Raw genomic sequence first — 23705 nt, forward strand, 5'->3', positions numbered from 1 at the left:
TTATCGAGCAATATATTGCTATAATGTCTTCATTTTAAAAATGGGTCACTGAGACTCTATGTACACTAGTTCCTGTCCTGGATGTGCACTTGTTGCACGGCACAGAGGATCAAATTAGAACTCTCCAGCAGATTTACGGATTTATGGCGGGTTTACACAGCCCAATTGTCGAGCCGGATATCGGGAATGAACGTAACTACGAATGCTTGTTCCCAATAATTGGCCTGTGTAAATGTGCTGCCCATCACCCGATAAATGCACAAAATAATCTTTCATGCAGCATATTAAATCATTTCTGGCCAGCAGATCATGGTGGTAAACCACCATCTGTTACCTAGAAACAATGAATCTGTATGAGAAGAGTGATGGCATATAAATGCACTGATGAGCAGGCCATTATCAGGATGAAATGGTCCCTTCCCAATAGTTGTCTGCCCTGGCAGGCTGTGTAAATGCAGTATTAGATGGACAGTCTAAAAATCTGCTAAACTTACCAAAGTGGGTGATGCTAGATGATAAATCTGGTGCATCTTTAGACCTCTAATCTAACTTTACATCACCTATTAGCTGTAAAACATGCCCAATTTTGCTAGTCAGAATTTAAGTGCAGCTTCAATAGTAAATTTTTGAGGTGTGGTGACTCGGTTCAAGCACCATACCTCCCCAATTCACATATGCCCCACCAACTAGCAGTCTGTATGCTGGAATATATTATAGCCAATATTCAGTAATCTGTTACATCGTACCGCTAAAGACTGAGGTACACTTTGAAGGTTGTCTGTCACTATGATCAACCCTATTAAACCCGGCCTGGGAGGGTTGATCATCATTTGTTGAATATGTAAATTATGTTATGGAAGCACCAAGGAGCTGGCCTAGTCCTTTGACTGAAGGTCGTTAGGAAATGTCTGTTATTCTTAACCCCTTCCTCCCCGGGCCAGTTTTTGTCCTCCTGTCCAGGCCATTTTTTGCAAATTTGACATGTTTTCTCGTGACACATTGTACTTCATGACAGTCATTAATTTGAGTCAATGTATTTCACCTTTTGTTTTTGAAAAAAAACTAAATTTACCGAAAATTTTGAAAAAATGTCTCTGCTTTTAAAACAGAAATTGGTACCTCATAAAATATTTATTACTTAACATTCCCCATATATCTACTTTATGCTGGCATAATTTTGCAAATGTCATTTTATTTTTTAGGATGTTAGAAGACTTAGAATTTTAGAAGCAATTCTTAAAATTTTTAAGAATTTCTAAAACCCAGTTTCTAAGGACCAGTTCAAGTCACTTTGTGGGGCTTACATAGTAGAAACCACCCATAAATAGCCCCATTTTAGAAACTACACCCCACAAGTTGTTCAAAACAGATTTTACAAACTTTGTTAACCCTTTAGGTGTTTTACCAGAATTAAAGGAAAATTTAGATTAAATTTCACTTATTTGGCAAATTTTCCATTTTAATCCATTTGTTCCTGTAACAAATCAAGGGTTAAAAGCCAAACAAAACTCAATATCTATTACCCTGATTCTGCAGTTTACAGAAACACCCACATGTGGTAGTAAACTTCTGTAAGGGCACACGGCATAGTGCAGAAGAAAATGAGCACTGTATGGTTTTTGGAAGGCAGATTTTGCTGGACTGGTTTTTAGACACCATGTCCCATTTGAAGCTCACCTGATGCACCCCTAGAGTAGAAACTCCAAAAAAGTGACTCCATTTTGGAAACTACAGGATAAGGTGACAGTTTTATTGGTATTATTTTTGGGTACATAACAGCTGTTCTGGCACAGTTTTAATTTTTTGTTTTTACAATGTTACAGACATGGCAATACCTAATATGTATACTTTTTCTTATTTATTTAAGTTTTACGCAATAAAATAATTTTTGAAACCAAAAAAATTATGTTTTAATGTCTCCATAGTTTGAGACTCATAGTTTTAATTTTTTTTGGCCGATTGTCTCAGGTACAGTCTCATTTCTTGCAGGATGAGGTGAGGGCTTGATTGGTACTATATTGGGGGCATACAACATTTTGATCGCTTGGTGTTGCACTTTTTAATAAAAGGTGACAAAAATAGCTTTTTTGGCACAGTTTTTTTTTTTTACTGTATTCACCTGAGGGGTTAGATCATGTGATATTTTTTATAATGCTGGTTGTTACGGATGCGGCGATACCTAATATGTCTAATTTTTTTTATTTATTTCACTTTAACACAATAATAGCACTTTTGAAACAAAAAAATTATATTTTAGTGTCTCCATAGTCTGAGAGTCATATTATATTTTCTTTTGGCTGATTGTCTTACGTAGGGTCTCATTTTATGAGGTGATGGTTTGATTGGTACAATTTTGGGGGGCATACGTCTTTTTGATCACTTGGTTTTGCACTTTTTGTGATGTAAGGTGACAAAAATTTGCTTTTTTGGCACAATTTTTATTTAGATTTTTACGGTGTTTATCTGGCGGGGTATATTATGTGATATATTTATATAGCTGGTTGTTACGGACATGGCAATACCTAATATGTGAGTGTTTGTTTTTTTTTCTTTTTTTTTTCTTTTTTTTCTTATAAAATCTGCGGAAAGGGGCATTTTTTTGTTTTTTACTTGAAACTTTATTTTTTATTATTAAAACACTTAAACACTTTTTTAACTTTTTTTTTTACACTTTATTTCTGTCCCACTCTGGGAATTAAACTTTTGGGGGTCTGATCCCCTCTGCAATGCATTACAATACATCTGTATTGTAATGCATTGCCTGTTAGTGTATTACACTGAGTAACTACAGGTTGCAGGTACTACAGGTTAATAAACTAACAGGTTGCCTAGCATCAGGCTGCATTCTCACACATCGGGTCCCCGTCACCCAATGAGATCCATCACTGACCGCAAACACCTTCTATGCCGCCGTCAGCGCAAGTCACCTGCCGCCATGACGTACTATTATATCTTGTGTCAGGAAGGGGTTAAAGGCATTGTCTCACTTCAGCAAATAGCATTTATGTAGAGGAAGTTAATTCAAGCCACTTCCTAATATATTGTGATTGTCCATATCCAGCAGAGGTGGTTACGTTTGCACACTATAGGAAAAAGCAATAACCTATATACGGTCCCACGGTCCCGGCCACTAAAGAGGTTGGTGCTTTTTCCTATAGTTTGCAAGCATGACCACCACTGATGGATGCAGGGTGTTCGTAACCATGGAAATGAGCAGCGCACAATGTGATGGAAAAATGAATCCAGCCAGCAAAGGAAGCAATATGTATAATAACAGTACATTAGTAAGTGCCTTGTATTAACTTTCTCTACGTAATAGATGCTATTTGCTGAAGTGAGACAACTCCTTTAAGGTTTTTTTTCCACTTGTGTAGAAACGCATGAAAACTGATCATTTCCATGGATGGAAAAATCACAAGAACTGAATACATTTACAGAAAACTCTGAAGCAAGCTGAAGGAAAAGTGAGTGAAAATGTTAATTTTTCACTAACAGAACTCACATGAGTTCCATATTGCTCATGTGGAAGAGGCCTTATGAAGTCTCCTGCTGATTAAATTATCTAGGCTGAATGGGTGGAGTGCTAATACAAAAAAAAAACCTCTAGACAAAATGACATGGATCGCACATTCAAATGAAACTGGGTTAGGCCTAGTTAACACTTCAGTTATTTGATCAGTTATTGTGAGCCAAAGCCAGGTGCGGGTCAAAAGCACAGAACAGGAGCAAATCTTTCCCTTATACCTCATCTTCGAGTAGGCTTCACTACTGGTTTTGGCTGACAATAATTTATTAAATAATTGAAGTGTGAACTAGGCCTTGGTGTCTCCCAGTGCCAAGTGGGCTTAGCCTGGCGGCAGATGTTGAGCGGCTGGGTCTCACTATCGGCAGGTGCTACGTTGTGGTGGTGGTCGTCATGTGGTGCTGCACCAAATTAGTTTAGGGACCACTTGAAAGAGGCCACCGTGACTAGGGTGGCCACTGGCTTCACACTAGAAAGACGGACCTCACCGGCCACGACAAACCACGCCCACAACACCCCAAACTATGCCCACAATGCCCCAAACCACGCCCCCGCATCAGTGAAGCCACGTCCCTACCGCCGGCCGGAAAAACACGGGGGAGGAGAGGGAAGCACTTCTTGAATGGAAGGTGAGCTGGGGGCAGCCGGGGTGCTTCTCTCCCCCTCAGTCAGCCACAGGGAGCCATGTCTGTGGCTCTAGTGACTGACTGGGGGTGAAAGAAGCCTCGGTCAGTTGCTGAAGCTCACATTCAGACAGCACAGTGCTGCTGTCTAAGGGCTCATGCACACGACAGTATTTTGCGTTCAGTATACTGGCCGTTTTTTGAGTTAAGTATGCGGTACATATACTGAACCATTCATTTCAATGGTTCAGCAAAAAAACTGAAGTGTCTCCGTGTGCATTCCGTTTCAGTATTTCCGTTCCGTGAAAAGATAGAAAATGTCCTATTCTTGTCTGCAAATCACGGTGCTTGGCTCCATTCAAGTCAATGGGTCCGCAAAAAAAAGGAACACATACGGAAATGCATCCGTATGTCTTCCGTATCCGTTCCGTTTTTGCTGAACCATCTATTTAAAATGTTATGCCCAGGCCAATTTTTTTTAATGTAATTACTGTATACTGTATATGGCATACGGAAAAACGGAACGGAAAAACGGAAAGGAAACGGAAACACAACGGAAAGAAAAAACGGAACAACGGATCTGTAAAAAACGGACCGCACAACTGAAAAAGCCATACTGTCGTGTGCATAAGCCCTAAGCGTGAGTTACTGAAAAGGAGGACATGCCTTTGTCCGTCCAGGCACTGCGCCGGAGGGAGGACAGGGAGCCTGAAAACCGGACTATCCGGCCAAAACCGGACGTCTGGCCACCCTAACCGTGACGTGGTGGGTGCGCCTATGCATTTTGATCAAAACCTATAGAAAGAAACTCATGTTTATGTCTACAGGTTATGCTTGCAGCAATACATAAATGCATAGCATGTGGCGGTACGATCCATGTCTTTTTCTCCACAGTTGTTGCATTAGTTTTAGATGGAACAGCATGGGTGGTCTACTAAACTAGTTTTGGAGGCACAGACACTGGCTACAGAATCGCTACCTGATCGCTACTATTTTCTGGACCTAAATATCTCCTCAGCTGTTCCACAATCAACCACTGATGCTGCAGCTACGGTGCGGGCTTCTAAAACCCTGTGGGGAACATTCACTATAGTGTCTGCGCCTGTCTTTAAAGATGCTTCAGAAGTTTTCTTACTATTGCACCTGATTTGCATCTAATTTCTACTACAGGGCTGGTGTACTTTTCTGCCACATTTTACCTACTTTGATGGAGACATGTCCTTAATTTCAGCTCACTTGCGCCACATTTTCATGCGCATACTAATTAGACCTGCCTTAGTGATTATGAACTTGTCATACTGATAAAGAACCACTAGAGGTCAGACTAATGTCAATACACCTAGTCTAATTTATAACAAGCTTGATAAATAGTCAGCAAAGGAAAGACAGGTGAGGAAAATACACCTGTCTAATTGAAAGCCTAAAAACAGGCAAGTTTGATAAATGTGCCCCTGTCAGCGTGACTGAGCACAAGGATCATATCCAATCAGTCTGAACCGGAGTCATCTATACTGTCCCACCCCCTTCCATTGGTAACAGATTTTGAAATAGCACTCTCCCCCATGCAGGTCTAGAGCAGCTGTCCCAGTTACATTCTAAGGTGTCCTGCAATGCACGAACACCGATTGTGGGGCAGCCGCAGCTGATCGCGGACCCATTCACTTGACATGTTCTATCTTTTTGTGGAACGGAAATATGAGACGAAACCCCACGGAAGAACTCTGTTGTACTTCCGTAGTGTTCCGTTCCATGCTTCCATTCCGCACCAATCCGCATCTCCGGATTTGCGGACCCATTGAAGTGAATGGGTCCGCATCTGTGATGCGGATCGCCCACGAAACGGCGCCTGTGTATTGCGGATACGCATATGCGGTCCGCAGCACGGGACACCTACGGTCATGTGCAATAGGCCTAAGATGGAGTTCCCTAGATAAAACAAAGCAAGTTTTACAGGTATTGATACATTTATTTATAATGAGATGGAAGACATTTATTATCCCCCTGTAATTCAGAAAATTGGAATCAAAAAGTCTTATCTTGGAGCACACAATGGTTGTACAAAATATTAGTACCCATGATCTATGCCAAGAGTTAGTAATTGTCCGGGGGGCACAAGCAGGAGCAGCAATAAGCGTTCCTGCCAGTACTCCCTGCGCTGCTGCTGCCCATTCGTAAAATGAGTACTCCGTACACCGCTGAGCTGTCAGTTTTCAGAGTTTTAAGCGCACACTGACTGGTGCGCTTTAAGGATGTAAAAGTATAGTAAAAATAGAAAATTATGAAATAAAATATATTAGGATTTTTTTTTTTAGGGGATTAGGGACAACATATAAAAAATTATTATAAAAGTTTAGTTACTCTTTAAAGCCCTGTTTGCCATTTTTCCAAAAAGAGGTGTAACGGGGTTCCGAAGGTGCACTCGGTCCCCCATTGCCCGCAGAACTGTTGCTTAGCTTTGGGAATGAGGATCTGTGTTTGACTTCATTCCCAGGGCGGCTTTACTGCTGGGTGGCTTCCTGCTCCTAAGTCTGCCTTGAGCGCCGAGCTGATCACTCGGTGCTCAACTGGTTGGTCTGTCGGTCATGTGACGCTGGCCACGTCACATGACCCTCACTCCCCACTATAAATACAGGCAGCCTGCTAGCCACAGGTTGCCTGTTAATTCTAGGTTCCTGGCTATTTGTTGGACTGCTGAATATTTACCTGATTCCGTTCCCTGACAATCCTTTGCCTGCTCTTTCTGTACTGCGCATCCGTCCTGGTATTGTGACCTCGGCTCCCACCTGACTACTCTCTTAGGACTCCTCTTGTACTTCTCTACTCTCCTGGTATTTGACCCCGGCTTCTCCTGACCATTCTTTGCTTTACCCTTTGTACTGCGTAGCTCTCTTGGTTCTGACCCGGTCCGTTCATGTTCCGTATTTTGTCTTGTCTGTCTTCCCTGCACGTATCCTAAGTTAGGGACTGTCGTCAAGTTCTCCCCTGTCATCAGGACTCGTGAGGCAAGTAGGCAGGGCCAGGGGTGAGGGTGGAGCGCAGTGGTCACTACCCTTCCCCCTGTGTGTGTGTGTGGACGTGACCGTTACAAGAGGGGAATGGGCGGTGCAGGGGCAGCTGTGGCCTGCCAGGCACATTTATTATAATCTAAGGCAGGAAACTGTAACCCACAGCCTCTGTTTACAGGAGTCTGCCTCTCCTTCCCCACCCCTCCAACTGGAACATCAGAGATACTAAAGAAGCTGTGAATACATAAATGAATACTAATGAAACTGTTCTGAATATGTGTTTGGGGAGGGGCCCTCTTCCAGCACATAGACATTTACAAAATAAATTATTTTACAGCTATTCATCAAGATTCGAACCCCTGACCTTTTGCATGGCAGACAAAAGATTTACCATTTCACTATAGACCTGCTCTGTTGGAATTTATGTGCTTAAAAAGCTACTTTCTTCATAGGCATGACACTAAATAAATAGTTTATTACTTAAATGAAGGAGCGGGGGGGGGGGGGGATTATGCCATTTACCAATAAAGAATGTTATAAAAACCAAGGATGTTATAACAACTGTAATGTAAAGATGGGATTTTTTATGCCTTGTAGTATTAGCTTTTTTTTTTTTTTTAAGTTTACTTGTTGAATCAGTCATAATATAAGCAATGTTCATGTGCACATTTCAGATTATAAACAAATTATCTATGGTGATTGGTAAACAGCCTAAATAAAAAATGGGGGGGGGGGGGAGTCACATGGTTTGGCTTTATAGAGCCCTGAAATTCCTGATAGTAGCCCTGATGATGTTGTCTCTACAGGGAAGAGCCTTAAAAGCCTTGCCACGCCTCAGATGTTGACGTGATGTCCTTGGGATAGGGAACCAACACAGTGTAAAATGTCACATGATCATAATGGAGTGCAGGAAAATGGGTAATTAAAGATAAACTATCACATAAGTAGTGAGTAATAACGGGTGTTGTTTCCTGTCAATTGATGCAAAACCAGAATACCCCTTTTGCACTCGCGCGGAAAAATCGGGCATGTTCCCGCAACGCACCCGCACCTTTTCCTGCAACGCCCGTGTGAAAGAGGCCTAAGGGTTGGTAGTGTTCCACTGAAAGCAACATGTTTAACTACTTGATAACCGCCCATAGACTATAAATGTCCTATGGGTGGTTGTTTATCTCTGAATGGATGTTTTAGAATGTCCATTCAGAGATGGCAGCTGCACCCCAGAGAGAAGGCAGGGACAGTTCCCAGGTGTGCAGCGCTGGCCAATCGCAGCGCACAGCTCATAGCCAGGCTATGAGCTGTGCGCTGCGATTGGCCAGCGCTGCAGCAAGGGACACGCCTCATACAAGAAATCACTCCAGTACAACAGAGGGAGCGCAGACACCGGAGCCTATACCGGGCGAACGGAGCGGCGCCCAGACATACTAGTAAGTGCAGGGGGACCCCTGGGCACCGCTCTGCCCACTGATATAGTTAGTTTTTAGTTTGTAGAGTAGTGAAAGGTCCTCTTTAAGTCATTTAAAAAAAAAAATAGAAAAAATAATAAAAATAGATATATTTGATATTGCTATGTCCGTGACGGCCGGATCTATAAATACATTACATAATCCACCCAGTCCGATAAACACTATTAAAAAAAAAAAACGGTGTCAAAAAAAGCAATTTTTGTCGCCTTACATCACAAAAAGTGCAACACCAAGTGATCAGAAAGGCATCTGTCCCACAAAATGGTACCAATAAAACCGTCACCTCATCCTGCAAAAAATGAGCCCCTACATAAGAAAATCACTCAAAAAAAAAAAAATATAGCTCTCAGAACATGAAGACATTAAAACATAATTTTTCTGTTTAAAAAATGCAATTATTGTGTAAAAGTAAAATAAAAAAGTATACATATTAGGTATCGCCGCATCCGTAACAACCAGATCTATAAAAATATCACATGACCTAACCCCTCAGATGAACACCGTAAAAAAAAACAGTGCCAAAAAAAGCCATTTTTTGTCACCTTACATCACAAAAATTGCAACACAAAGCGACTAAAAAGGCATATGCCCCCAAAAAAGTACCAATGAAAACGTCACCTCATCCACAAAAAATGAGACCCTAAGACAATCGGTCAAAAAATTTTAAAAAACTATGACTCTCAGACAATGGAGACACTAAAATATTTGTTTTGCTTCAAAACTGCTAATATTGTGTTAAAGTGAAATAAAATTAAAAAAAAGTATACATATTAGGTATTGCCACGTCCGCAATGATCATCTCTATAAAAATATCACATGACCTAACCCCTCAGGTGAACATCGTAAAAAAGCCATTTTTTGTCACCTTACATCACAAAAATTGCAACACCAAATGATCAAAAAGGCATATGCCCCCAAAAATAGTACCAATCAAACCATAGCCTCATTCCGCAAAAAATGAGATCCTACCTAAGACAATTGGTCAAGAAATAAAAAAACTAGGACTCTCAGACAATAGACACTAAAATATGTTTTTTTTTTGCTTCAAAACTGCTATTATTGTGTTAAAGTAAAATAAAATAAAAAGTTGACATATTAGGTATTGCCGCATCCGTAACAACCGGCTCTATAAAAATATCACATGACCTAACCCCTCAGGTGAACACCGTAAAAAATTAAAAAGAAAAACAGTGCCAAAAAAGCAATTTTTTTGTCACCTAACAACACATAAAGTGCAACACTAAGCGATCAAAAAGGTGTATGCCCCCCAAAATAGTACCAATAAAACTGTCACCTCATCCTGAAAAAAATTTGACTAAGACAATCGGTCAAAAAATAAAAAAGCTATGGCTCAGACTATGGAGAAACTAAAACATAATTTTTTCGCTTTCAAAAATGCTATTATTGTGTAAAACTTAAATAAACAAGAAAAAGTATATATTTTAGGCATTGCCACATCCGTAATGATCTTCTCTATCAAAATGTCACATGACCTAACCCCTCAGATGAATGCTGTAAAAATAAATAAAAACTGTGCTAAAACAACCAATTTCTGGTCACCTTGCCCCTTAAAGTGTAATGGATCAAAAAATCATATGTACCCAAAATTGGTACCAATAAAAACGTCAACTCTTCCTGCAAAAAAGAGCCCCTGCACAAGACGATCGGCAGAAGAATATGGTGTTCAGAAAATGGAGACACAAAAACATATTTTTTTTTCAAAAATGCTTTATTATGTAAAACTGAAACAAACAAAGTAGACATATTTGATATCATTGCATCTGTAACAACCTGCTCTATAAGAATAGAACATGATATAACCTGTCAGATGAATGTTGTAAAAAATAAAAACTGTGCCATTTTTTGGTTATCTTGCCTCACAACACAAAAAATTTAATAAAGAGCAATTAAAAATCATATGTACCCCAAAATAGTACCAATAAAACTGGCACCTTATCCCCTAGTTTCCAAAATGGGGTAACTTTTGGGGAGTTTCTACTGTATGGGTGCATCAGGGGGGCTTTAAATGGGACATGGCATCTAAAAACCAGTTCAGCAAAATCTGCCTTCCAAAAACCATATGGCGCTCCTTTATTTCTGCGCCCTGCTGTGCCCCCTTACAGCAGTTTACGACCACATGTGGGGTGTTTCTGTAAACGGAAGAATCAGGGTAAGGCCTCATGCACACAACCGTTTTTTTTGTGGTCCACAAAAACGGGTTCCGTTTTTCCGTGATCCGTGACCGTTTTTTCGTCCGTGGGTCTTCCTTGATTTTTGGAGGATCCACGGACATGAAAAGTCATTTTGGTGTCCGACTGGCCGTGCGGAGCCAAACGGATCCGTCCTGAATTACAATGCAAGTCAATGGGGACGGATCCGTTTGACGTTGACACAATATGGTGCAATTTCAAACGGATCCGTCCCCCATTGACTTTCAATATAAAGTCAGGAGTTAATATACCATAGGATCGGAGTTTTCTCCGATCCAATGGTATATTTTAACTTGAAGCGTCCCCATCACCATGGGAACGCCTCTATGCTAGAATATACCATCGGATTTGAGTTACATCGTGAAACTCAGATCCGACAGTATATTCTAACACAGAGGCGTTCTCATAGTGATGGGGACGCTTCTAGTTAGAATATACTACAAACTGTGTACATGACTGCTGCCTGGCAGCACCCGATCTTTTACAGGGGGCTGTGATCAGCACAATTAACCCTTCAGGTGCCGCACCTGAAGGGGTTAATTGTGCGTATCATAGCCCCCTGTAAGAGATCAGGGGCTGCCAGGCAGCAGGGGGCAGACCCCCCTCCCTCCCCAGTTTGAATATCATTGGTGGCCAGTGTGCGGCCCCCCGCCCCCCCTCTATTGTAATATCATTGGTGGCCAGTGTGCGGCCTCCCTCCCCCCCTCTATTGTAATTTCATTGGTGGCCAATGTGCGGCCTCCGTCGGCCCCCCTCCCCCACTCTATTGTAATTTCATTGGTGGCCAGTGTGCGGACCCCCCCTGGCCCCCCCTCTATTGTATTAATATCATTGGTGGCCAGTGTGCGGACTCCCCTCCCCCCCCCCCCGATCATTGGTGGCAGCGCAGATTCCGATCGGAGTCCCAGTTTAATCGCTCTGGGGCTCCGATCGGTAACCATGGCAACCAGGACGCTACTGCAGGCCTGGTTGCCATGGTTACTTAGCAATATTATATTACAATATTAGAAGCATCATACTTACCTGCTGCGATGTCTGTGACCGGCCGGGAGCTCCTCCTACTGTTAAGTGACAGATCATTAAGTAATGCGCCGCACAGACCTGTCACTTACCAGTAGGAGGAGCTCCCGGAGGGTCACAGACATCGCAGCAGGTAAGTATGATGCTTCTAATATTATAATATTGCTAAGTAACCATGGCAACCAGGCCTGCAGTAGCGTCCTGGTTGCCATGGTTACCGATCGGAGCCCCAGAGCGATTAAACTGGGACTCTGATCAGAATCTCCGCTGCCACCAATGATCGGGGGGGGGGGGGAGGCCGCACACTGGCCACCAATGATATTAATACAATAGAGGGGGGGCCGGGGGGCCGCACACTGGCCACCTATGATAATACAATAGAGGGAGGGAGGGGGGGCGAGGGAGGCCGCACACTGGCCACCAATGATAATACAATAGAGGGAGGGGGAGTTCAGGGGGGCCGCACACTGGCCACCAATGATATTACAATAGAGGGAGGGGGCGGGGGGGCCGCACACTGGCCACCAATGATATTACAATAGAGGGAGGGGGGGCCGGGGGGGGCCGCACTGGCCACCAATGATATTACAATAGAGGGAGGGGGCGGGGGGGCCGCACACTGGCCACCAATGATATTACAATAGAGGGAGGTGGGGCCGGGGGGGGGCCGCACTGGCCACCAATGAAATTAAAACTGGGGAGGGAGGGGGGTCTTCCCCCTGCTGCCTGGCAGCCCCTGATCTCTTATAGGGGGCTATGATATGCACAATTAACCCTTTAGGTGCAGCACCCGAGGGGTGAATTGTGCGGATCACAGCCCCCTGTAAGAGATCGGGTGCTGCCAGGCAGCAGGGGGCAGTCATGTACACAGTTCGTAGTATATTCTAACTAGAGGCGTCCCCATCACTATGGGAACGCCTCTGTGTTAGAATATACTGTCGGTTCTGAGTTTTCACGAAGTGAAAACTCAGCTCTGAAAAAGCTTTTATGCAGACGGATCTTCGGATCCGTCTGTATGAAAGTAACCTACGGCCACGGATCACGGACGCGGATGCCAATCTTGTGTGCATCAGTGTTCTTTCACGGACCCATTGACTTGAATGGGTCCGTGAACCGTTGTCCGTCATAAAAATAGGACAGGTCGTATTTTTTTGACGGACAGGAAACACGGATCACGGATGCGACTGCAAAACGGTGCATTTTCCGATTTTTCCACGGACCCATTGAAAGTCAATGGGTCCACGAAAAAAAACGGGAAACGCCACAACGGCCACGGATGCACACAGCGGTCGTGTGCATGAGGCCTAATAAATATTGAGTTTTGTTTAGCTGTTAACACTTGATGTGTTAAAAAAAATTTTTTTATTAAAATGGAAAATCTGCCCAAAAAGTTAAATTTAGAATTTTGATCTCCATTTTCTTTTAATTCTTGTGGAACACCTAAAGGGTTAACAAAGTTTGTAAAATCATTTTTGAGTAACTTGATAGGTGTAGTTTCTACAATGGGGCCATTTATGGGGGGTTTCCACTATGTAAGCATCACAAAGTGACTTGAGTCCTGAACTGGTCCTTAAAAAGTGGGTTTTGAAGGACTTCTTCACTGAAGTTCGGGTTTGGGTTAGGTGTTCTGTAGATTTTATTATTTTCCCTTATAACATGGCTATAAGGGAAAATAATAGCATTCGTAATACAGAATGCTTAGTAAAATGTCCATTGAGGGGTTAAAAATAATAAATAAATTTAACTCAACCCATCCACTTGATCGCGTAGCGGATCTCCTCTTCTTTCTACTTCAGGACCTGGCTAAAGGACCTTTTGATGATGTCACTGCAATCATTACATGGTCCATCATGTGATTAAGGGTTATAAGGGAAAATAATAAAGATCGGGTCCCCATCCCGATCGTCTCCTAGCAACCATGCGTGAAAATCACACTGCATCCGCACTTGCTTGCAGATGCTTGCGATTTTCACGCAGCCCCATTCACTTCTATGGGGCCTGCGTTGACGTGAAAAACGCACAATATAGAGCTTGCTGCGATTTTCACAAAACGCACAAGTGATGCATGAAAATCACCGCTCATGTACACAGCCCCATTGAAGTGAATGGGTCCGGATTCAGTGCAGGTGCAATGCGTTCACCTCACGCATTGCACCCGCGCAGAATTCTTGGCCGTACGAAAGGGGCCTAAGCCTTTTAACGTCCTAAAAAAATAAAATTACATTTACAAAGTGATGCCAACATAAAGTAGACATATGGGGAATGTTAAAGGGACTCTGTCACCACTTTCTAACCCCCCCTTTTCAAAGTATTGTTATCTGCATGGCGCCCCTGTGATTATAAATGTGTTGTTAGAAGTTAAATTCGCCGTCTCCTTTTGATAAAAAGAGCTTTTATCTAACCTGTCAATCTTCTTGATAAGGTGCCCAGGGCGTTTCTTTTCGTCTCAATCTGCCGCCCGCCGCCGCCACCGTTGGTGCCCAGCTCCTCCCCTCATGCTTTCAGCGCCGCCTGAATGTAATCAAATACGCCTCCGGCTCTCTCTCAGTGCCCCCTCCTCCTTTTCAAAGATCCCGCGCGTGCGCACAGGGCTGTGCCTGATGCGCCCGTGCGGACATTTACAATCAGCCTCATTGAGCGAAGTGCGCATGCGCGCACTTCGCTCAACCTCCTCATCAGACGAGCACTGCAGCCAGCCGGCTGCAGTGCTCGTCTGATGAGGAGGTTGAGCGAAGTGCGCGCATGCGCACTTCGCTCAATGAGGCTGATTGTAAATGTCCGCACGGGCGCATCAGGCACAGCCCTGTGCGCACGCGCGGGATCTTTGAAAAGGAGGAGGGGGCACTGAGAGAGAGCCGGAGGCGTATTTGATTACATTCAGGCGGCGCTGAAAGCATGAGGGGAGGAGCTGGGCACCAACGGTGGCGGCGGCGGGCGACAGATTGAGACGAAAAGAAACGCCCTGGGCACCTTATCAAGAAGATTGACAGGTTAGATAAAAGCTCTTTTTATCAAAAGGAGACGGCGAATTTAACTTCTAACAACACATTTATAATCACAGGGGCGCCATGCAGATAACAATACTTTGAAAAGGGGGGGTTAGAAAGTGGTGACAGAGTCCCTTTAAGTAATAAATATTTTATGAGGCATCGCTTTCTGTTTTAGAAGCAGAGAAATAGAAATTTAGAAAATTGCGAATTTTTCCCAATTTTTGGTAAATTTGGGATTTTTTCATAAATAAAGGTGAAATATATTGACTCAAATTTAGGACTATCATGAAGTACAATGTGTCACGAGAAAACAATCTCAGAATGACTTGGATAAATAAAAGCGTTCCAAAGTTATTACCACATAAAGTGACATATGTCAGATTGCAAAATTAGGCCTGGTCAGGAAGGGGGCAAATGGCCCAGTCTGGAAGTGGTTAATGAATGGTTGGACCAAATATTTATTTATTTTATATTTTAAAAAATTATTTTGTTATGGGAAAATCCCTTAAAATGTTTCAGAAAATATTTCCATGCATTTTGTTTTAATAATTGTGTCTAAGTCTACCTTTAAGCAAAACTTAATCCACTTTTTATTCATTCATTAGTATTTTACTTTCAAATATAAGAGAGACAAAGAAAGAGTTAGAGATAAAAAGTAGAGCACAAGGACAGAAAAATGCCCGTTACCTCTTTAGAAAGTAGCAATAATAAACGCCAAGTGAATTTGTACCAAAAGAATGGATTCTATGAAGAGAATAGAAGAAAAAGAACACAGATGGGAAATAGCACACTGATAAGATAACCATTTTCATTATGATACCTACTAGGGAGCTGCATTTCCCTTACATAAGACAATGAATAAGAATGGGAATAATCATCAGCCATTTTAAAGAGGACCTTTCATGGGTCCAAAGAATATCAACCAAGTAGCAGGTAGAGAAAAAAAAACTCCCTGGCTCTGAGCTCTGCGCTGTGATTGGACAGCGCTGCTGTCAGGGAGAAGGAGAGACACTGGCGTCTCCTCCTACTTGGACCGAATGCTGAGAAATTACTGGGAACCAAAGCGGGCGAACGGAGCGGCGCACAGGAATAACAGTAAGTGCACTTAGATCCCTGGGCGCCGCTCTATGTAGCCTGCTACTTAGTTCATATTTTTTGGACCCATGACTATTATTTAAAAAAAAAGTTTTTTCTATAAACATATTTTTGACTATCCATACAAAAGAATTTTTGACATATGGATTTTTTAGTGGCTTTTGTTGTGTTAAAGAGAATGTGCCATTACAAAATTACCTATTGTTTAAATCAAGTTTTATGTTAAATATTTTTTCCTTTTTTTTTATATATTTTTGTTGATTTTCCCCCCCACTTATTTATAGTAAAAAAAATCCTTAAATCATGCAGCCACTAGGCCTAAAATATGTCAAAACTTCCTGTTTGAGAGCAACCACATGGAATATAGACACAATAGACTGGAGGGGACCTCTCTGACTTCTGTGAAAGTTTTCTCTAGGTATGCTCTGTGACCTGTGCAGAGGTCAGGAGGGATTAATTAAGTTGCCATATCACCAATTGTGAAAATTGTGAATGGTGAATTCTGTGTTATCTACACAAAGTTGATACCTGTCATTGTAATTCTGCCTGTGATGATAATGTGATGGCTACTAAGAAGTTACCTGTGCATAACAGGAAGTCTCAACATATTATTAAGCATAGCGGTCAGTGTAAAACTACACAATTTTAGGATTTTTAAAATAAATATGGATAGTGATATGGAAAAGTAAAACAAAAATCATGACAAATTGTAAAAAAATTGGTTGAACTTGATTTAAACGATAGGGCATTTTCTGATGACATATTCCCTTTAAGTGTCAATTTAAAGGGGTTATCTGGGAATGACTATTAATGACCTATCCACTGTTAATATCAGTTGCTAGAATCCTTGTTAATGGGGCTGAGCTGCAATACCAAGCACTGCCACTATACAATGTATGGCGCTATCCTTGGAAAGAGCTCCAGTGAGCCCAGCAGCTCCCTGAAACTGCTGATTGTCAGGAGTGTCGATGCCACCCCCTCTGCAAATTTGATAACAATGACCTATCCTGAGGATAGATCTTTACCCAGATAACCCTTTTAAAGTTTGCTGCAACTGTGTATTTAATGTGTTGCATCAAGTTAACATTTGCTACATCTGCATTCCATTTTTCACATTGGCCACTAGAGCAAACACAATAGCTTTGCTGTTTAGACTGGGATATGGCCAACAAAGGATTTAAAGGGAACCTGTCACCAGTTTTATGGTGTCCTAACTAAGGGCAACATAAATAAGTGACTGATTCTCTTAGCAAAATTCTGGGTCACTTTCTTTAATTGACCCAGTCAATCTGCCAACATCTTGTATTGAAAAGCTCCAGCTGATAATGATGAGTCATGAATATTTATGAGCTCCTGACACTCCCCGCCTACCTGCTGCTGATTGACAGTTATTTTCCATATGAATCAGCAGCAGGTGGGCAGGGGAGTGGCTATAGCTCTTAATTAAAAAAACGCTGGACTCACGGACATCACGCTGCACTCAAATCAGCTCATTAGCATGTGGCATCTTTGTGTGTATATTATGAGGTAACCATCTGTCACACCAGTAATACATCTAAGGTACTTTTTAGTAGTTAATGATTGTATATAATTAGTTAGATTATAATCAAATATCCACATGACAGGTTCCCTTTAATGGCAGCTCTGCTGTACTGCTGGAGGCTTAAATAAGGCAGGATAATAACACCATACACACAGATAGGGCTCTGAATGCAGCGTCTCTGTCACTATGTGGTCTATGACGAAGGAGCTGTACTATCACTTACTGAAAACTGTTTAGGTACAGCCACACTGTACTGCTGGCTGAGCATGGCCAAGCTACGCCAACTCCCGGGGCAGCTGTAAAATCGTGCAGCCCTTGGCAATTCTCTGACAATGATCTCCCATTTATTGCAGCTGCCATAAAGTGCACACACCCCGCTTCTCTTTCTATATACACCACTCAGGAAGGAAGTGACTGACTCCAATCTTTTTATTACTATTAGGGTGCCTTCACATGGGGCAGATTTTGTGGCAGAAAATTCTGTGACTGAAAATCAGTTCCATTCATTCGAATGGTGCATCCAGCACATGGATTACTGCAAGGTGAATGGAACTGATTTTCGGTTGTGGAATTTTCTGCCACAAAATCTGCCGTGTGTGAAGCCACCCTAACTTGTTGCCATCCCCAGGAAAGTTTGTATCAAATAATAGTAATAAAAATATACCAGTAAAAATAAATAAAAAATTCTCTCCTATATAGTAACATAGTATATAAGGCCGAAAAAATACATCTGTCCATCCAGTTCGGCCTGTTATCCTGCAAGTTAATCCAGAGGAAGGCAAAAAAAAAACTGAGGTAGAAGCCAATTTTCCCCACTTTAGGGGAATAAAATATTCCTTCCCGACTCCAATCAGACAATCAGAATAACTCCCTGGATCAACGACCACTCTCTAGTAGCTATAGCCTGTAATATTATTACACTCCAGAAATACATCCAGGCCCCTCTTGAATTCCTTTATTGTACTCACCATCACCACCTCCTCAGGCAATTAAATATATGAAACATTCCCTTTAAATTATTCAAGCTTTCACTGTCTTGTATGAGGCAGTAGTTCATACTATTCATAGTAAAAAATAGTGAAACAGAATGACAATCTTACCCATGCCAAGCTGCAGAGGCTGAAGATACTGTAGAGAGTCTTCTTTAGCCTGGACAAGAGGTGAATAATGCCCATCTTTAAAGGTGTACTGTCTACTGGACCATCAGCCAGCCATTGTGTCCGAAGGGGGCGCTTCACCTTAACACTGTAAAAGTTCAATTGAAAAGGCAAGAGTTGTTTACAGCAGTCACTGTATCAAACCTGGCGGCAACAATCTACTACGCTATTATCATATCACACTGCGACCATTAACACCTAAGTATACACATAAGACAAAAGCATGGCTTTTATGTATAGTATACACACCTTGCATTCTTCTTTATGCAGTACCGTTCTTCCCAGTCTCAATAGAAAACACATAATACTTCCCAAATGGCCACAAGCAAATCCTTTACAACCTTTAATTAGGAGGAAATGTGTTTTTCCCAGTCTTTTATGTAAGCTGCTTAAAGAAGCAGTACAAAGCATTGTGCCAAAGCTTTTCTATAAGGCTTAGGCTGACGTTATTAGCAGGAACCTATGTACTGTTTTCCCAAAGCACGGGTGGCAGTTCAGAAATCCTTACATTATTAAATAACAGTTTTTAAAATTACTTAAAGGGTTAATGAGACATATCAAAACTTTTGATCGCTGGAGGTCTGAGTGCTGAGACCCCAACGATTTCTAGAACTAGGGGAGAGAAGTGCTAACATAGTGTACGCTCTATATACGCTTTCCTATATACACTCTGTTTGGGCGCGATGTGCAGTGACATAGGGGGCGTGGGGGGGCGGATTTGTGGGCGCCCACAAATACGCCCCCTATGTCACTGCACATCGCGCCCAAACAGAGTTTATATAGGAAAGCACACCAAAACACGTTTTATCCTAAAAAGTTTTATTGTCCTGATGAAGGGGGCAGTCCGCCCCTGAAACCCGTAGACCTTTTGAATAAAAAGATTACCTGTATGGTAACATCTCAACACGGAGTCCTTCTTCTGCATCAGCGCCTTTCGAAATTTGGCCTGATTTTCTTCTTTCAACTAAACCTGCTTTATCTCTTTGACCGTGAGCGACGGAAAAAGGGCATAGACCAAGGCAGCAGAGGCAGACCCATCCCCCGCAAACTGGACGGAAATATTTCCAGTAAGGCGAAACATAGGTGTTGTGACTTGTCACAACCCCACATGGTAAGCACAATCAGTGTATTTCTGTATTATTGTCTGTAAGGTTCTACACACGAGGCGCTGCCTCTTTTTGGTTTTTCTTTTCTATACTGCATTTCTGACAGTCTAATACAACCGTTAAATACTGCTGTTATATTGTTCTTTGAAAAAAACACCCTTTTTGTGCTAGATAGTACATTTGCTGCCTGCGCTGCATTTCTGACAGTCCAATAAAACCAGTCAATACTGCTGTTACATTGTTGGTTGACAAATTCACATTTTTTGTGACCGTGAAGTAATTGTATTAAATTCGCCTGTCAGTGTCGCCTTACTGTCAGTGAACGTAATTGTTGACTATTGGCGGTTACATTGTCACCTGACATAAACCATCTATTAGTTTGGTGGGTGAACGCAAAGAATGAGGAGAGTATCAAATAAGGGACGTGGCCCTGGTTGTGGTGCTGCTGGTGGAGCTCCTGTTGCAGGGAGAGGACGTGGTCGATCTGTGCTAGCTACACGCACAAGTCAAACCCCTTCCTCAGGTGAGAGTAGACGACAGAACCTTCAGCGGTATTTGGTCGGGCCTAATGCGGCTCTACGAATGGTGAGGCCAGAACAAGTACAGGCGATACAGGGTTGCTGACAGTGCCTCCAGTTCCTTCACATTGTCTCCCACCCAGTCCTCTGCTGAAAGATCAGAGTTGGCACCTGCAGCCCATGGCCATCAGTCTTTCACCTCACCCCCTTGCAAATCAGCCAAGCAGTCTGAGCCCCAAGTCATGCAGCAGTCTCTTCTGTTTTTTGATGACTCTGCTAGCAGGGTTTCCCAGGGCCATCAACATAGCCCTGCCCCAGAAGTGGAAGAGATTGAGTGCACCGATGCCCAACCACTTATGTTTCAGGATGAGTACATGGGAGGACCACCGCAGCAAGTCTCAGATGATGATGAAACACAGGTGCCAACTGCTGTGGCTTTCTTCTGCAGTGTTAAGACCGACAAGGAGGGCAGGGGTGAAGACTGGGTGGAAGAGGATGTGGAGGACGATGAGGTACTCAACCCCACATGGAATCAAGGTCATGCAAGTGACCTTGCTAGTTCAGAGGAAGAGGGAGTGGTTGCACAGAGCCACTAGCACAGCAAAAGAGGGAGCAGGGTGCAAAAGCGGAGCGACCGTCCCCTAGACAGTACGCCTGCTATTGCCCACCGCAGCAAGGGACCGAGCACACCAAAGCCAGCTCCAAGGAGTTCCCTGGCGTGGCAGTTCTTCAGACAATGTGCTGACGACAAGACACGAGTGGTTTGCACGCTGTGCAATCAGAGCCTGAAGCGAGGCATAAAAGTTCTAAACCTGAGCACAACCTGCATGACCAGGCATCTAAGTGCAAAGCATGAGCTGCAGTGGAGTAGACACCTCAAAAACCAAGAAAGGTCTCTGGCTCCTCCTGCTTCCTCTTCTGCTGCAGTCTCGGCCTCTTCATCCACCTCTGGAGTGACAGTGGCACCTGCCACCCCGCAAACAGAGGATGTGCCAGCAACGCCACCACCTCGGTCACCAAGCATCTCCACAATGTCCCATGGAAGCGTTCAGCTGTCTATCTCCCAACATTGGAGCGAAAGAGGAAGTACCCCCCTAACCACCAGCGATCCCTGGCCCTGGATGCCAGCATTTCAAAATTACTGGCCTTTGAAATGCTGTAATTTCGTCTGGTGGACATGGACAGTGTTAAGAATTTGATGGCAGTGGCTGTTCCACAGTACGTTGTGCCCAGCCGCCACTACTTTTCCAGCGAGCCATCCCTTCCCTGCACAACCAAGTGGGGGACAAAATGAGGTGTGCACTGCGCAACGCCATCTGTGGCAAGGTCCACCTAACTACGGATACGTGGACCAGTAAGCACGGTCAGGGACGTTATATCTGCCTAACAGCCCACTGGGTAAATGCAGTGGCGGCTGGGCCTGAGGCGGTGAGCAGTTTGGCGCATGTCCTTCCACCATCGAGGATTGCAGGGCGTTTCTCTTTGCCTCCTGTTGCTTCCTCCTCCTACTCCGCTTCCTCATCCTCTACCGCCTCCTCATCCGGTCAGCGTAACACCCTCACCACCAACTTCAGCATAGCCAGGCAATTTTAAAACGTATTTGTTTGGGGGATAAACCCCACACCGCGCAGGAGCTGTGGACAGGCATGGAACAACAGACCGATGAGTGGTTGGTGCCAATGAGCCTCAAGCCTGGCCTGGTGGTGTGCGATTAATAGGCGAAATCTCATAGCAGCTCTGGGCCTGGCGCTTGTGCTGAATTTGGTGGTGCACAAATTCCTGAACAATTACCCCAAATATGTCAGAGCTGCTGCAGAGAGTGCGGGCCGTCTGTGCGCGCTTTCGGCCTTCTCACCCTGCTGCTGCCCGCCTGTCAGCGCTGCATCGCAACTTCGGCCTTCCCGCTCACCGCCTCATATGCGACGTGCCCTCAAGGTGGAACTCCACCTTGCACATGCTGGCCAGACTGTGTGAGCAGCAGCAGGCGATAGTGGAGTTTCAGCTGCAGCACACACGGATGAGACGCTCTGCGGAACAGCACCATTTCACCACCAATGACTGGGCCTCCATGCAAGACCTGTGTTCCTTGTTGCGCTGTTTCGACTACTCCACCAACATGGCCATTGTCGATGACGCCGTTCTATGCGTTACTATCCTACTTCTATGCCTCCCTGATAAAACGCTTCAGGCGATGATGGAATAGGATGTGGCACAGGAGGAGGAGGAAGAGGGATCATTTACAAGGGTTTCAAGCCAGTCGCTCACAAGTGGCTCCGAGGGTGGGTTCCTGCACCAACATACGCCAGGTACACAATTGTCAGGGCACAGTTCTGGAGGATGACGAGATGGAGGAGAAGGAACCGTGTTCACAGCAGGGTGGCACCCAAACCAGCTCATGGGCATCACTGGTGCATTGCTGGGGGGATACAGAGGACACAGACTATACACCTCCCACAGAGGACAGCTTGTCGTTGCCTCTGGGCAGCCTGGCACACATGAGCGATTACATGCTGCAGTGTCTCTGCAACGACCGCCGAGTTGGCCACATTCTAACTTGTGCTGATTACTGGGTGGCCACGCTGCTGAATGCCCGTTACAAGGACAATGTACCATCCTTAATTCCGTCACTGGAGCGTGATCGTAAGATGCGCAAGTACAAGCGCACGCTGGTAGACGCGCTGCTGATGGCGGGGGCACAGTGGAAGCACAAGGCGAAGGCAGAGGTGGAGGAAGAGGTCGCCAACGCAGCTGGGGCACCGCCAGCACCTCAGAAGACAGGGTTAGCATGGCAGAAATGTGGAAAAGCTTTGTCAACACACCACAACAACCAGCACCACCAGCTGATTTGGAACGTCTTAGCAGGAGGCAGCATTTAAGCAACATGGTGGATCAGTAAGTGTGTACACACCTACACGTACTGAATGACGGGTCTGCCCCCTTCAAATTCTGGGTCTCCAAATTGGGCACATGGTCTGAGTTTGCCCTTTACGCCTTGGAGGTGCTTGCCTGCCCTGTAGCCAGTGTATTGTCTGAACGTGCGTTTAGCATGGCAGGAGGGGGTTATCACAGACAAGCGCAGCTGCCTGTCCACAGCCAATGTGGACAAACTCACGTTCATTAAAATGAACCAGGAATGGATCCCACAGGACTTGTCCGTACCTTGTGCAGAATAGACATGTATACCGACCTCACCCAGCCATTGTTGTACTCCAGCGCACTTTCTCTTTGTTTTATTTTTTATATTTCCCAATGTTTTGGGGTCTACCTAAATTTATTAAACAAAAAATAAAATAAAAAACGAAATAAAAAAACAGTGTTGGCTACCTCCTTCTCATCCACCTACACCGCCACATCCACCGCCTCCTCAACCTCCTACTCCATATGGACCTCCTCCTCCTAGATCAAGATTATAATTTTTTATTTTTACGTATTTTATGTTATTTTAAGTA

At 43.8% G+C, this 23705-nt stretch overlaps 1 protein-coding gene across 1 annotated transcript in view; it reads right to left on the bottom strand.

Moving 5' to 3' along the window:
• Positions 1 to 23705, bottom strand: part of LOC120993403 — a 140422-nt gene that overhangs the window by 107507 nt on the left and 9210 nt on the right. The window contains exon 2 of the mRNA XM_040421909.1: positions 18576 to 18720. Within this exon, the coding sequence (XP_040277843.1) occupies positions 18576 to 18650 (75 nt within the window). The 5' untranslated portion in view covers positions 18651 to 18720. The remainder of the gene's footprint in view (positions 1 to 18575; positions 18721 to 23705) is intronic.

This window comes from Bufo bufo, chromosome 3 (assembly GCF_905171765.1).
Source record: "Bufo bufo chromosome 3, aBufBuf1.1, whole genome shotgun sequence".
Lineage (NCBI taxonomy): Eukaryota > Metazoa > Chordata > Amphibia > Anura > Bufonidae > Bufo > Bufo bufo.